Source organism: Lytechinus pictus, chromosome 9 (assembly GCF_037042905.1).
Source record: "Lytechinus pictus isolate F3 Inbred chromosome 9, Lp3.0, whole genome shotgun sequence".
NCBI classification, from domain to species: Eukaryota; Metazoa; Echinodermata; class Echinoidea; order Temnopleuroida; family Toxopneustidae; genus Lytechinus; species Lytechinus pictus.
Genome location: NC_087253.1, coordinates 1513703 through 1529437, shown reverse-complemented (window position 1 = coordinate 1529437; position 15735 = coordinate 1513703). Strand labels below are relative to the sequence as shown.

General features: G+C 36.6%; 1 protein-coding gene across 1 annotated transcript in view; it reads right to left on the bottom strand.

Annotated features, from left to right (window-relative positions):
* Positions 1-287: 287 nt before the first annotated feature.
* LOC129268034 (uncharacterized) overlaps positions 288-15735 on the bottom strand; it is a 37134-nt gene continuing 21686 nt past the window's right edge. Inside the window, exons 3-5 of the mRNA XM_064105018.1 lie at positions 3727-4068; positions 2664-3176; positions 288-1906 (exon numbers count right to left, since the gene is read on the bottom strand). Coding sequence (XP_063961088.1) covers positions 1854-1906; positions 2664-3176; positions 3727-4068 — 908 coding nt within the window. The 3' untranslated portion in view covers positions 288-1853. The remainder of the gene's footprint in view (positions 1907-2663; positions 3177-3726; positions 4069-15735) is intronic.

The following is a 15735-nucleotide window of genomic DNA, read 5'->3' as shown; positions in this document are numbered from 1 at the left end:
TAAGCGTGACATCATTAATGGGATCAAAGGGCATAATTTTAAATGAGGATCTAGTTCCCCTAGTCATCTAGTAGGCCACTGCCTTATAGGTCGATGATGAACCATTGCCCGTGATCGGTTCCTATCACTCTCTTTATATCCATTCTCTCAAAGTGTTCACCTTCATCTCTTCCCCATCCTCATTCAAGTTTGAAATGTCAAATGTTATTGGATACTATGATGACTCAGATATTCACATTCCGACAACAGAGATTCGAATGCATTGTAGAGATAAGCCTTGAATCAGTCGCTTTCCACCACCACCACCACCTTTCAGTGTTTGTATTTTATTTTACTTCATCGTTTCCTTTTAGTATACATAATGTATTAAGTTGCATTATATTTTCGTCATCATTTCAAATTTGATGTTTTTAATCTGTTTACTCTATGTATACATACCTGTAAATTGTACGCAATTCAGCCTTTTGGCTGCAAAGTGCAATAATTTTAATAAAGCCTTTTCAATTTCAATTTCAATTTCAATTTCAACCTCTTTCTTTATTTATTTATCGTTATCTCTATTTTAATCTTTTCAAATCCCCCTCTCTCTCCCTCATCATTGTTGTTATTTTTCTCTCATCTATACTTTCCCGAACCATGCATCATTTCTTTCAAAATCTTCTCTCCTCCTTCCAAATTTACATGAAGGCTATCTTGACCTGTCTCTAATTTTCTATTTGTCTTCATTCTCCTCTCCTTATCTATAGGTTTCCTTTCCATCTCTTATATTATATATATTCAGCACCCCTAGAAATCCGGCAGGCAAGCTTGATAGCAGAAATATAAGAAAAACACCTTAATATTTTAGTGAAAACTTTTTTTTTTGCTTTTCCGATTTTCCATGGACCAAAACGATCTTCATTTTGTAATAAAAACTTTTCAAATTAAAATCAGCATCCCTTGATAAAAAAGGCCCTGAGGTTCGCAGAATTTGGGGCAAGACACATTTAAAATTTCCGAAGAAACTCGAAAGCAATGAAGTGACCGAGCTTGTGATATAGAAGGATGTCATGCACCATTCCTAGGAATGGTGCGGAATTAGTACCCCCCCCCCCCTCCTCTGCGTACGGCCATGGAGGGCATTGGCCCGTCTCCCTAAAAAATAGAAATATCTGCTTCCCTAAACATTCTAAAAGAAAGCATGGTAGCGAAAATCCTTTTGCTCCCCTCCAAAAAAAAATCCTTCCACCTGTCCCCCTATAACTTTTTACATTATGTTGCCGCCACAGGGAAAAATCGATGTCAATGGCAAGTAACAAGCATAAAATCTAACAAATTTATCAGTTAAGCACTTCCATCGCGCCCTAGCTCTTCCATCTTAATTGGTCGCGGTAACTTCTTTGTGCTTCTTCACATGAAAAAAATCTATAGTTATTTTAGGGTGAGGCTTGGGTATTTCTTTTATCTTCCCTTTCCTACCCTTCACCCTCATTTGCCACCTCCCCCTTCAAAAAAGTCACTTAACAACAATAAGCAAAGTTGAAAGGGTTGAAATTAGCAGCTGTATTTACATTATGGCGTCAAAGATCAATTTCACACAAAAAATTGTTGACAGGTGCAAGCTGTTTATTTTTCAAGATTATAAAATTATCTCCATATTGTGTACATAATTGTTAATATTCAAGCTCATTTTGTTAAATTGGTTTATTGTATAAACATTTTGATTAAGTTAGAAGCTTGTAAATGCATTATAATGAACATGATTGAGCGATACATTGTAAATTAGCACAAGGAGTCGATTATGCACACATTTAACATTTTCTCAAAACTTCTGCGCTTGTGAAGAAATTGAGAATTTATCCTGTCTATTGCTTTCATTCCCCTTCATCTGCGGAGTTCTTCACCTTCTTCAAACGTATTCCTCGATCTGTAACAGGAATTGATATAATATAAGCATATTAGCATATAAGTCAATTAAAGACATGAATAATCTGTTTCGTCTTTCAATTAAACATGGTAATCAATATTATTGATAAAAGGCCAAATAGTTGGGGTAGATTTAAAAATTAATTATCATTTGTTTAAATAGACTACTGACAATTCAGTCGACTTTTCCGATGAAAATTTTACGAGGAAGCAAAAAAAAAAGTTTTCACCTTAAATCGGAGGTCATTCGTCCGCGGAAAATTTGAAAGGCCAAAAAAAGAAAGCTAAAATGGTATTACAATATTAAGAACAATATCAACACAATCATGAGGCAAACGTTCATTAATTGCTCAGGCAGTCCCTGTTTCATGGAACAAACTCCAAAATTACATGAAAACAATCGATTCAGTAAACAAATTCAAAACAGCTCTAAAAAATACCAATAATTTAAATTGTACATATAGCCTTAACAAAATGGACTCGCCAACACTTCTCTTCCTCTCCTTTGTTTTCTTAAGCGCATAGAGACTATTTGTTATGCGTTATACAAAAAATATCATTATTATTATCATTATTTACATTAAAAAATTTTGATCATGACTCTCAAAAGGGATCCGCCAGTGTAAAGATGTGTAAGATGTATGTATCTAATAAAATGTTTTCTGTATTAAAATAGCTCATATCCGTCTTCAATTCTTTTATGTCACCATTGTCCAGTCGATACAGAATAATTTTTACACAAGCTGGAATACACATACCCTGTCTTTTATGCATCAGATTTCTCCAGACGAAAAATCCCACAATGACGGCTACAGCTATAAGTCCTATCGGTAGGGCGATTTTTAGTGCAAGCAGATTTGTAGAGCCTGTAGGCTCGTGACTTGGGACTTCAGATTGATGTTTAGTCTTGAAGAATATAACAGAACTGTTCGCAAGTCCACCAACAGACAATCCTTCAGCCACACAGGTAAAGACAGTACCATTCTTAGTCTCATTCACAGACCCTGTCATCGTCAGCATCTGGTCAAACGTTCCGTCTTCTCGATTTTCGATTGTTAACGTCAGGTCATAGTTCGTCCCGTCGTCGATCCAGTAAAGAGAAACCTCCGGCATCGCCCCGTACACTGAGCAGTTCAGTTGGAAAACTGTCTGGTTGTCGGTGATTGGGTAGATGCATGGTGTTTCTTCATAAGCTGTGGATTGGTTAAGATTGGTCAAATCTTCGCATTGCTTGATGGTGACAAAATTCGTGTTTGTGGTGTTGGCATAAACTGCAGGCGGAATAGGTATAAGAGAAGAAAAATAATAACTATAGATAGATAGATTTAGAAAGATAGACATATTCAAACAGATAGATATTTATTAGAGAAATAGAAAGAAAGATAGATAGATATAGATAGATAGATAGATAGATAGATAGATGGATGGATAGATAGATAGATAGATAGATAGATAGATAGATAGATAGATAGATAGATGGATGGATGGATAGATAGATAGATAGATAGATAGATAGATAGATAGATAGATAGATGGATGGATGGATGGATAGATAGATAGATAGATAGATAGATAGATAGATAGATAGATAGATGGATGGATGGATGGATGGATAGATAGATAGATAGATAGATAGATAGATAGATAGATGGATGGATAGGCCATGGACCTTCCCCCAACTCGTCTTTTGTATAGGCTCGAATCTCTAAAGTTACACTGTGTCAACATTACCTTCATAGTCCTCACAATATCCATCTTACACCAACTCTAAATATTCTAGACGAAACAAAACATTGTTCTAAATGGTAACAAGAAACTTACCATATACCGTGACATCAGTGTAATTATCACATGAATTTCCCGATGCTAGATCAGACACAATACAGGAGTACCGACCACCATCTTGCATCACGACTGGCTCGATCAATAGAGAAAAGTCATCACTGATGTTGAAACGACCTTCGTCAACGCCCTTACCACTCCGTTTACCAATGTTAAAGTACATGTCCAAGTAGACAAGAGTGTCTCCTCCGGGTTCTTTGTGGCCATTATTGTATACCCAGTACATCTCATATACAGCATGATGGTACTGACAAGGTAGGATAGCTCTGGAGCCGTTAAGAAGTTGAACAGATGGTTTTGTGCCAACAGTGGAAGCATCAACTGTATATTTGATTAAAACAAATAATAATTTTAGCAACTCAGTTACAAACAAATTATTTACACTTGACCCAAACAAAGGTCGTGAAAAGGAATTTCCGATCGTTTCAGCACTACTGATTCAAGTAATGCCATTAACCATAAACTGGCAAATGTATGGGTGGTGGCCTTTGGTTTGCAGGCGAATAAATGAATTTTTGTTAAATCATTTTATTGCAGTTTGCAACATCATCGTTTTCATTGAAAATTAAATTGAAACAAAATTCGTTGATGGTGAGGGGTGATTCGAACATGGTTTATATACGAAAGGCGACTGTCAAAAATATATTTTTTTTAAATAAAGAACACAAAAAAGGGCGAACGAATGGAAAAGAAAAGAGGTCGACGGTACAGTCTCCGTTTTACTGCTAAATAAGTTAAAGTAGCAAATTTTCCTAGCCATGCTGACTCCTTCGCATTAAGATATAATTAAAATTACGTCACAAGCCCCCTCCCCCTCCCTCCGCCATTGAAGTGTAGCCATGTGTAGAAAGCAGGCCCATTTGATTCCCCCTATTAATATTCCCCTCCCCGGTATGCCATGAATTCCAAAACAGCCACCTGTAATGGATGAAGAGTTTTCATTTGCACACATTATCTAAAAGGAAAAACTTTTTAAATTATGCTGTAGATTTCTGTACTTGTACTTATCAACTTTCTTCTATAGACCTATGAATTTTCGTCTTTTTGAATGTCTGTTCCCGATTAACAGATTGAAAAAAAAACAGATCAGTCTTTTAAAAATCCATATGTGCACCTGAATGGTTTGTTTACTTTGGCCGTCTAATAAATAATAAGTATAATATAATGGCAGCATTATTTTAAATGGCATAATCAGTATTAGTTTGTTGTTTTTCGATGCACTTACAAGTTTTGTGTTCACTACATTAAGTTAGAAATATACACTCGTATTCACAATTTTACCTGTCTTTTTTCAGGGCAAGGTCCAAAATACCCTTCGCTGTGATGGAATTTCTTTTCCGCAGTATATCATGTTGCAACATTACTGTGTGGTACTTGCATTCATTGATTCATGTTAGGTCTAAACATTGGTTTCTTTTAATTCTCTACCTTAATTAACACGTTTTAGCTTTCTTGCATTCCTTCTAGGTGTTAATTTTTTGGGCACTTTGGAGATTATAGCAAACTACATCTTGCTCCAGGGTGTTGTATTACATAAAATAAATATGAGAAAAGTCACTATTTCAGAAACGAATCAAAGAAAAACGATAAAAACTTACATGAAAAAAAAAATCGCCGATATTACCATGAGAATCAGATATACAATCAGATAGATAGATAGATAGATAGATAGATAGATAGATAAATAGACACTTAAAATGTTGGGCAACATACTGTCTACTGTGTTAAGTAATGTATGTTAGTAAAATATATATATATATATATATATATATATATATATATGTTTCGGGCATTTATTATCCAATTGAACCAATTTATTAGCCAATTATTAGTTTTTCATTTTACTACCCAATTTGGGCAGATTGTAACCAATAGTTGTGTGGACAGTATGTTACCCAGGATTGGTTAAAAGTTTGGCATTTTTTGCCTAACTATTTTGAGAGTTTAGATAGGCCATGGACTTTCCTTAACTCGTCACTTGTATATAGGCTCGAATCTCTAAAGCTACTACGTGTCGAAATTATCTTAATAGGCGTCACTTGGACTCTAGCCCTCAAAATCCACCTTACACCAACTCTAAATGATCTAGACGAAAAAAATATTGTTCTGAATGGTAACTGCCCCCCCGGGGGGGGGGGGGCACTTCCATTCACGAGTGGATACCATGCGCGACCATGGGGTCTCGAAAAGCACCCTAAACACTTAATTTCCATATTCTGAAAATGCACCCCTTAACAAGTATTGGCGTGTGAAACCCAACCCTTAACAAGTATTGGAAACAAAACGATACTCTTGGCAAATATTCCCTGCAATGAACTCCTAAACAAGTACAGTTATGTTTTATTGTTATGGATTATGACTGTGTACACAGGTAACTAAATCATTATTTTAATATGTCTCTATCATGAAATTATTTTTGTTTTAAATGTACAAAGGTTAAATTTTTTTTCTCGCTCAGTCCCCTTGCTCACATACATTTTACCATGTGTGATGTCTGCCGCCTAAGTATTGTTAGTTCATTGTTCTGTATATCGTAAGTTTGAAATGCCTTGGCCTTCAGGTTTCCATGCCTTGGCCTTGGCCTTTGGTATTGAAGCCTTGGCCTTGGAGGTTTGAGCCTTGACTACCACACTGAATAGCCGACTAAATGCCATGGTTAACTACGAACTGGTTAATTCCGAACTTTACGTTTAATTAGGTTTAGACAAAGGTTAGCTTATTTGCCATGGTTTGTCTAGTCCGTATACAAAACCAGTCCTAGATCTAAAAAAAATTATCTTAGTTCTAGTCTAGTCTCTAGATCTAGACTCTGATCTACGCTGTATCAGCATGGAACAGTGGCGTACCTAGGTACCTATATTGACACAAAATTTCCGCTCTTCTGGTCAGAGATGGTAAATTCTACCGCCACTCCATTTTTTTTTTTCAGTAAGCAGTTTCGGCAAGTATCTGCTAATACCCCTTTTCCACTAGGGCCAGGACAGCGTCAGGACAAGGCGCGGAATGTAATAATTGCAATCCGCGACCCTTCCGCAACCTGTCTGGACATTCCTGAGACTGTCCGCACGCTGTCCTAAACCCTTCCTGGTGTTCGGGAAATCAAAATTTGTCCGCATCCAAATTTTGGTCTCGACTAAAATTTCGACGCGGATATTGAATTCCTGACACCTTCGGGACCCTGTCCTAACGATGTCCTGATGATGTCCCGCCCTTCCTAGACCCTCCCGCGTCTTCTGGAAACCATCCGCGATCAGGTCAGCTACAGGTAGCAAAGAAGAATCCATGCGGAATGTTTCAGGAACGTGCAGATTGGAATAAGAAGGCAAGCGGACAGTTTCAGGAACGTGCAGACAGGAATAAGAAGGCAAGCGGACTGTTTCTGGAACGTTCGGATTGGAATAGGAAGGCAAGAGGAGTGATTCAGGAATGTGTGGATCCAATGCTAATATGTATGGAACGAGTACACAAGTAGCAAATAAAGCCATTTGTGGTCAGTGCGCTAGATGGGGCAACGGGATATAATACAAGACAAGTAACGAAGTACGGGGTCAAGGGCCTAAATAGTATATCACTAAACAAACCTGAGGAATTAAAATATCAAGCAGTGTTTTAAACATATTACGCGAGCACGAAGCACGAGCTGATTCTTTTTTTATTGGGTGGGGGGGGGGGGGGTTACAGACATGAAGGAGGAATATTTCAAGCATGTTCTACTGATCCAAAAAGTAGACTTTTCAAATATTTCTTGCAATAGTTAAGCTGGCAATGATGCGAGCAGATTATTTCGTTCTGTACTGAACATAAAAAGACGTTTCATGCAACGTTTGATTATGAACTAGAGTATTTTAATGTACTCGACTGAAAAAAGGACCGGATAGGCAGCGCTTGACTTTACGAATAGGACAAATATCATAACACAATTAATAATACGGGTATAGATTTCAAACTAAAATTCAAGTTTATATTCCTATTGCATTTTAAGCACTTTGTTTGATCGTGAATGAGATGTCATTAATAACAAAATAATAATAATAAATAATAGCAAGTTTATAAATATCACTTTTCTCAGAACGGCTCAAAACGATTTACAGCATATTATTGGAGCAAAGTAAAATTATTACCCCAGGATTCATTTTAATCCCGCATGAAAATTGCACGATTTCCACACCCTGGGAAACATTCCTTGCATTCATCGCAGCCTCGAAATGACGCTGGCAAATTCAAGCGTACAATAACTTTCGCATCCAACCGGGTACCCATTTAGCACCTGGGTCGAGAGTGGCAAGGTGTGCACAGGCGCGTAGCCAGGGGGGGGCGGTGGGGGCGGTCGCCCCCCCAAAACGTCCCCAAAAAGAAAAAAAAGAAGGGAAAAAAGAAGGGAAAAAAGAGAGGAAAAAAGGAAAAGGGAAGGGAGGAAAGGAAAGAAAGGTAGCTTTGTCGGGTTTTTTTTTCTTTTTATTCTTTATTTTTTTCTCAAAAGAGAAACTCCTTCACTCTTGCTCTAAATATAAATTTTGCTTCCGCGCTGCGCGCGGTTAAATGACAATATTGAAGTTCTCCATTGTTTCCCCCAACCTTTCTCTAACCCTGCTTTTCCACCTCAGCTATATGTGTTTCTTGCCAGTTGAAGTTCAAATGTATACATTAGGGCGTGGAATTAGAGTAAGGTTAGGCCGAAGTATATGAAGTTATCTTTTTTTTTTGATCGCGCAACTTCTGGTCGGGTCGGCTCCGGGCGGGTAAAATCTTTATATCAATTTCTGCCGTCACCTCCATAAAGTCAACTTCTCCCGCTTTTCAGCTCATTACTAAACAACCATAATTTGGGGCAAACAGGTTCCTAATTTAAAAAGAGGAATGTATAAAATTCGTGTCGTATTGAATAAAAAAGTACAATATTTTTTTTTCAAATTCTATTAATCTTCATGTTATTTCCCTGCACATTCATCTCCTGTCCTGTTTTGCGCCCTCAGTTTGAAATTTTGAATGACACTTAGGTTTCTTTATAATTTAAAAATGAAGCGCTTCAGGATAAGTCAAAGAAATTAGGCATCCTTTTTTATATAATTTCAATAAATCACTAAAGTTTCAACTTTTTGCGCACTATTTTCCTTGTAATGAAGTTCAATAATCTTAGGAAATCAATTGAATTAGAGCCGATGGGGTATTAGAGATATCTGCATTTGATGAAATGTCCGCCCTTTGAAATTTCAGAGTTTTATTGCTCTGCGCGGGGGAGGAATATCTTCCTCCCGGCATATACACTTCTTTCCTCTGTTTTGCGAGTTAAAGATATGCACTGTCGCTAAATTGTTTGTAATCAAATCTGATCTTTCCAAGGGAAGTATTCAATATATTTTTGAGAATACCCTTTTTTCGGGACCCTTTTCATGGCAAAAAATTGATAAAACGCTTTAGCTTCCGCGCTTCGCGCGGGGGTTATTATGATTTTAATTTCCTCCATTGTATTCCTTTTTGTGCGTTCACAATCACTTGAAAACAAGATTCAAAATCACAATATAGTAAACTGAATTGGAGCTGATATAGGTACTAGAGACAAGAGAGACGGCTCCTTTTCATTTTAATTTATGAAACACCAAAAGCTTTGCGCTTCGCGCGGGAGGGGGAAACTCCCCCTCCCTGCACCCACCCCCTAGGGAGCGCGCTTCGCGCGCTCTGTAAGTGTTGGCACGCTTCGCGTGCATTTACCGCCCCCTCCAAAATGAAATCCTGGCTACGCGGTTGGGTGTGCAATACGTCTTGCCAAAGGATGGTATATAGACCGCGGTGGGAATCGAACACACGACTCTCCGTTTACAAGGCGGGAGTCAGAACCACTACACCATGACTCTTAAAAAAGGCCTTCCTGAAAAAAGTCGTGCACAGAACATGTTTCTCATAAACATAAAATATTAGCGCGAAACGCGAACTTCTTTCAAACATCAAGGACGAAAAAGAAAAGACGAAAGACCTAAGTATTTTTCGTAAAAATGAACAACGTGCACAATCTTCTTAATTAAACTATTGAAAGTATGCAGAGCGAAATGAACCATAATTTTTTTACAAATTGACCTAGCTGAAACACTGATATTCTCCCCGTCTGTCAATTTCTTCACTCTTCTTCCTCTTTTCCACTCTTCTTTGGTTATTCCATTTTTCCTTTTTACGCAGCCAATAGGGCGTAGAGATCGCATTCGGCCTCCTGGAATTGCCCATTTACATTTTCTTTTTTAGTCTATATTTTAATTGGTACAACAGGAGGCAAAGGCGATTAGACACAGGATTCACAATTTCGTCCAAAAATTAAAACTGATATTTCTAATTTTACACAATCATAATCTCGGCCAATTATTTTCTGTTCATTATCGCGATTTTTTTCTTACTTGATTCTATTTCACCTCATTTCATTCATCTCCTTTGTTTATTCCTTTTTATTTTGTGCTGTTTGTATATCTCTTTAATACTGGGAGGGGTAAGCCAGCAGCAGGGAGAGGAGGGCCGTATTAGCACGGCATCCCCCTTTTTTTTTCTTTTCCACCATATCATTTTTAAGTTTCCCTTTCCATTTCACTTATATTTCTTCTGTTTGTACTTGTTTTAAAGGGGGAAGCAAGACCACCTCGCCCCTTTGTCCGCATGTGCCTGTCGAATGCAATTTACATCCTACATGTAACTTCCCGTTTTTTTTCCTCTTTTGTAATTTATGTATTAATTTGTGGAAAAACTATTAGAAAGTAATGTTATAAAGGGAGCCTCGACTTTGCTATGAACATACACAGTCTTTTTAAAGTTACCTTAGATCCGAGATAATTTATTGTCATGTATAAAAATGCACAAAATCTGCTTTCAAAAAGTGAATACTACATTACACCGACAAACACAATTGCTTTTAGCCTACATATTTCAACAATCAAATAATGTGAGCGCGAAGCGCGAGCTGAATATTTTTTACATTCCCACCTAAATACAAGGCATTCTAAGCACCTTTTAAAATCACGAACAGGATAGGGGTATATGACTATACACTTGATGTGAGCGCGAAACGCGAGCCGAAACGAAATTCGACATCTCACGTTTTGTAAATCAGGATAAGGATGGATAAGTGGATTAATGGATAACATTCCTACATTAATAATTTGATAATCTGATCTGAAACTGGAACAAAATTCGTATCTAAATAAACATGCGTGCGTGTGTTTAGATTCAAACCTAGAATCTGGACATTCTAATTACATTCTTTATCATAATATCAATAATAAGAGCGCGATGCGCGAGCTAAAGATATTTGATTTTCCGATCTAAAAAAATCAATCTAAGCGCAATTACGAATTGGATATGGATCGCGCTTAATAAATGATGCGAGTGCGAAGCGCATGGTGATATTTTTATCAATACATATATTTTGAGTTGCGACCGGGACATTTTAAGGACATTTTTGTTTGTTGTCGAGAAATGGAACTTGTCGATAATCCGTTCGGAAAAAGAAAACGGACAGTGATTATTAGGAAATAATGAAATATTATTTCTTACTTATTAATCTAATAACCCCAAAGAGGGCGCGAAATTGATATCAAGGTCAGAAAACTGGACATTTTGTAATCATGAATAGGATGCATGGGTTAATATACTTTTAACAAAAATAATGCGAGCGCAAATTGCGAGCCGAAAATTTTGATAAACTGTCATGAAAGAGGAATTTAAAATAATTTGGTACAATTGATATACATAACACCCCAATCAAAATGCAAGTGCGCAACTTTAGCTGATACTATTCAGAATCAGACCAGCCTAAAAAGGGATATTTTTCAAAAAATTATGGAATACACGAAGAGAATAGTTACTTGACGAATCAAATAAAAATGTTGATATTTAGACCATAAAATATAGTCATTTTACAGAAAACTATAAAATCTATTTGTGAATCAAACAAATTGAAAACTCAGTGTCCGAGAAATATTTCATATATTTACTTCAAAACTTGATATTTTCAGCTCAATATAAGCCTATTGAGCAAGTTATGTATCTCATAGATTAGGCAATGCGAGCACAAAGCGAGCGAAAATTTAAAATAGTGACATGAACCCCCCCCCCTCATCTTATTCACTCGTCTTTCTCCTCTTATTTTCCCTCTTCATTTTCTCTTCTTTTTCCTCTCTTTCCATTTTTTCTTGTTTGCTCGTTCCAAAAAGTGGGGGGGGGGGGGGGCATTTGATATCAAATGACTCCGTTTCCAAAAAGTGAGGGGACGCGTCCCCCTGGGATTTCCACCAATTTCCGCAATTTGAATTGAAATAAAAGAAAATCCTATATAGTCTTTGTAGTCGAAAAATGTTTAAAAATAGCGTACTTTCATGACGAATTACTTCATTCTCGCCTGCTCCTAAATCGGATTTAATAACAAAATCAACGTTTCTTTAAAAATAACGCACCCCAAACCCCAACTAACACCCCTAAATTCATAATATAATATATGAACGATAATTTTCTTGAAGTATTCTCAAGTTGTCCGAAAATTATTCTGATTGTCCTCGTCCTTGAATTTACCACTCGTGACGTTGTCCTAAATGTCACCGGTTCTGTCCTAATACGATCTGCATGCTGTCCGCGCCGAACGCCGTCAAATTTATTTAGATAATCTTGTCCCAGGAATGTCCTACGACAATGCGCAGACAGTCCTGGTCGTGTCCTAGGACAAGTTCATTTGCATAATCTTTTACGGAATTTGGTTGCGGACAGCATGCCGAAATGACAAAAGTTGCTTCCGCAACCCTTCCTGGTCTTGTCCTAGTCTGCAGGCACAGACCCTGATTGGAACTATGATCAACAAGTGTGCCTCCACGCAAAGACTAGCACATACAAAACTTGCTGTGAGCCTTCAGTACACAAGGCATGAGTAGGCTGCACATTCAGACCCTTAACTCGAGCGAAGGGTTTGCCCAGCAGACTAGTCCTGTCCGCGCCCTAGTGGAAAACCGCCTTAAGGGGACAGGCATTAAATTCGCACCGCGCTATATGCAAAATCATTTACGACGATATACAACATCGCTGCCCATTCATCTCCTGTCTTGTTTTGCTCCAATAATTGAAATTATGAATATTTCTGAAGTTTCTTAGTCATACAAAAGGAAGTGCTTAATGTGAGCGAAATTACATGATTCTTTGTCCCAAGTTAATCACAGAGGTTTCTGTCCTTTGCATGCATGGGAAACGAAAAATCCCATTGTTTTCTAGCCTGCACCATCCCTTTGACATCTTGAGCTCCTTTTTCTTTGTAATCGAGTTAATATAATATAAGAAATATCGAAATTAGAGCAGATTAAGGTTTCAGAGAAATTTCAGAGCATCAAGAATATTTCCTCCCTGCACATGCCTACTTGTCTTTCACTCTGTTTTGCAAATGTTATGTGGCTAAATCTTTTGCTATCAAATCTGATCTAACCAAGGTAGACATATTATACCACTTCTGTTTTGAATTTTAATAAAATATTTTCGTTTCGTACGGGGAAGAAATTATTTCAAATTTCTCAATCTTTTCCCATAATGAGGTGCTCGTAAATTCTTTCAAAAACAATTTTTTATCTCAGCATTTCAATTAAATTCGGTATTAGAGATGCAAGAGACTTCTTCTTTTGATTTTGATGAGACATCGAAGACCTCCCTTCAACCTCCACCCCCTAGGGAGCGCGCTTCGCAAGCATGTACGCCCCCCCCCCCTAGGGAGTGCGCTTCGCGTGCATGTACTCCAAAATTAAATCCTGGCTACGCGGTTGAAGAGAAATGATAAAAACTTACATAAAATAATCGCCGATATTACCATGGGAATCAGATTTACAATCAGATAGATAGATAGATATTGTACGCATTATTTTCCATAGGATCCTCAAAATATGAACTCATGTGTCTTGTTTTGAATTCCTTTGTATCTATATGAACTATCCATGTTCCATCGAGTATCAAATATTCTTAATAATGAAATAGACTGCGCTTTTTGTAATCTTTCTATCAAATATCCATGTGTCTAATAACAGGCATCTCTTTTATGTCATTATTGAAATTCATATAAAAATCAAGCTCTACGCCTTTTATCTATTAAACAAGGATCTTCATTTAATCCAGTCATTGTATTCACATGCCAAGATTTATACATTTCAGGCCTACCATTTTACCTGATTTTTCTGACTTAAAATTTCTTAAATGTCTTTACCCTTCCTGGCGAACGTAGGGGCGTATTTTGTATACATTTAGATATTTGTTTGCATACTCCACTTCGTTTAACACATATCACAACCAGGTATGCGGACAATATAGTTAATACATTTTTGCTATTGGGAACCGAAGCATAACTTCATATGAACTCTATTTCAAGCTCAGATTATATTTTGATAAGTTTAGACAATAGTGATCTGCGATTGCCCTGTATAAGATACACCTTTATGAGATTCTTGAATTCTGTTGTCGCATCCCTTTTTTATTTTTTTATATGTATACATCATGTAGAATACTATCCTTGTGTGGCTGTGGCGGTACAAGTGGAAGTTGTTTTAAATACTCCAAATTATTATGACAATTAAGGCTGTTGTATTTAACATAGTGAATCCTCCTGAATTCAAATAAAGGTGTTATTCTCCTTTTACAGTTAGGACTATTGGACATGTAAAACGTTCCATTATATCACCTTCCACGGATAAGGGCCGGATTATAATCAAACTAAATCGTTCTTTGCCCATTTGGCAGCTTATACACGATCATTAATATCAGTTCTAAACAAAGCGACAACCGAATTCACAAATCGTATTATGTTGGTATATGAATCTACATGATCTATGTAACTGTTAAATTGATCATAGTAATTCGTCATTAGTCTATGTTGATGTTCTTTGGAGCACAGTCACAAGAGCTGGCTCTATGCATTTATACCCATCAAACGCGATCACTATATGTCGACCTAAGTCAAAACACACGCATGGAGTCAAATCCAAATGAGGAACCTATTTCATAAATACATTGAAAATCATAATATATATTTAATCGATGCAATAAAAAAAAATCTTTCTTGAGATTTAGGCCTATACAAATTGTGGGAAAATCTTTATTTGAACACTAAAAACATCAAAACGTTTTGTCTATATCATACACTATAGGCATTATTTAAACATGATCTAGAACATAATACTCATTTTCCATATATAGTATCCTCAAAATACAAACTCATGTGTTATGTTTTGTTTTCCTGCGTAGATCTATGTATCGATGTTTTTTTTTTGTATTAGGTAGTTTTTATTGACAACTTTAATTCATATACAAAATAATATATATATAACAAATAGAAATTTGATGTCTTTACAAATTGATAAATACCTTGACAACTTAAAATTTAACATCATTTTTTTTTCTTGAATGTTACAATAAAACACAATCATATCAGACATCTTCTAAAACATAATTATAAATAACATTGATAATAACAATATGCATTAAGAATAAACTTCTACAATAAATTCAACATATTGAATTTTTTTTTTCAGTGTCAAATACACAAAAATAAATCATTAATAAAACCTAACGAATTGAAGCCGTCAGCATATTTTTTTTACAAACCCATTGCCTCGGCCTCTTCACTCAAATAAAATCAATCTCAACAGCAAACTCAGCCCTGGACCCTACCCCCCTCCCCCCGACCCTCCCTAAAACACCCCCATCCCCTATCCGGTGGAGAGCTGGCTCTGGGCTCCAATAAATGGTCTAATACTTAAGTTTTCCCATTTAGAGAAATGGATTGTAAGAGTCCCCCTCTTTGTTGCTAAATTCTTTTCTTCTCTTTGATCCCCCCTAATACTATTTTTTATTTCATTCAATGAAGGAGGTTTTTTTAATTCTCGGTTTTTGTAAATAAGATATTTAACTAAAATCAAAACATGATTAATTAACTGATATTTACCTTTACTTTTCTCCTGCTTCCCGAAAAGAATTTCCTGCCAACTAAATTTA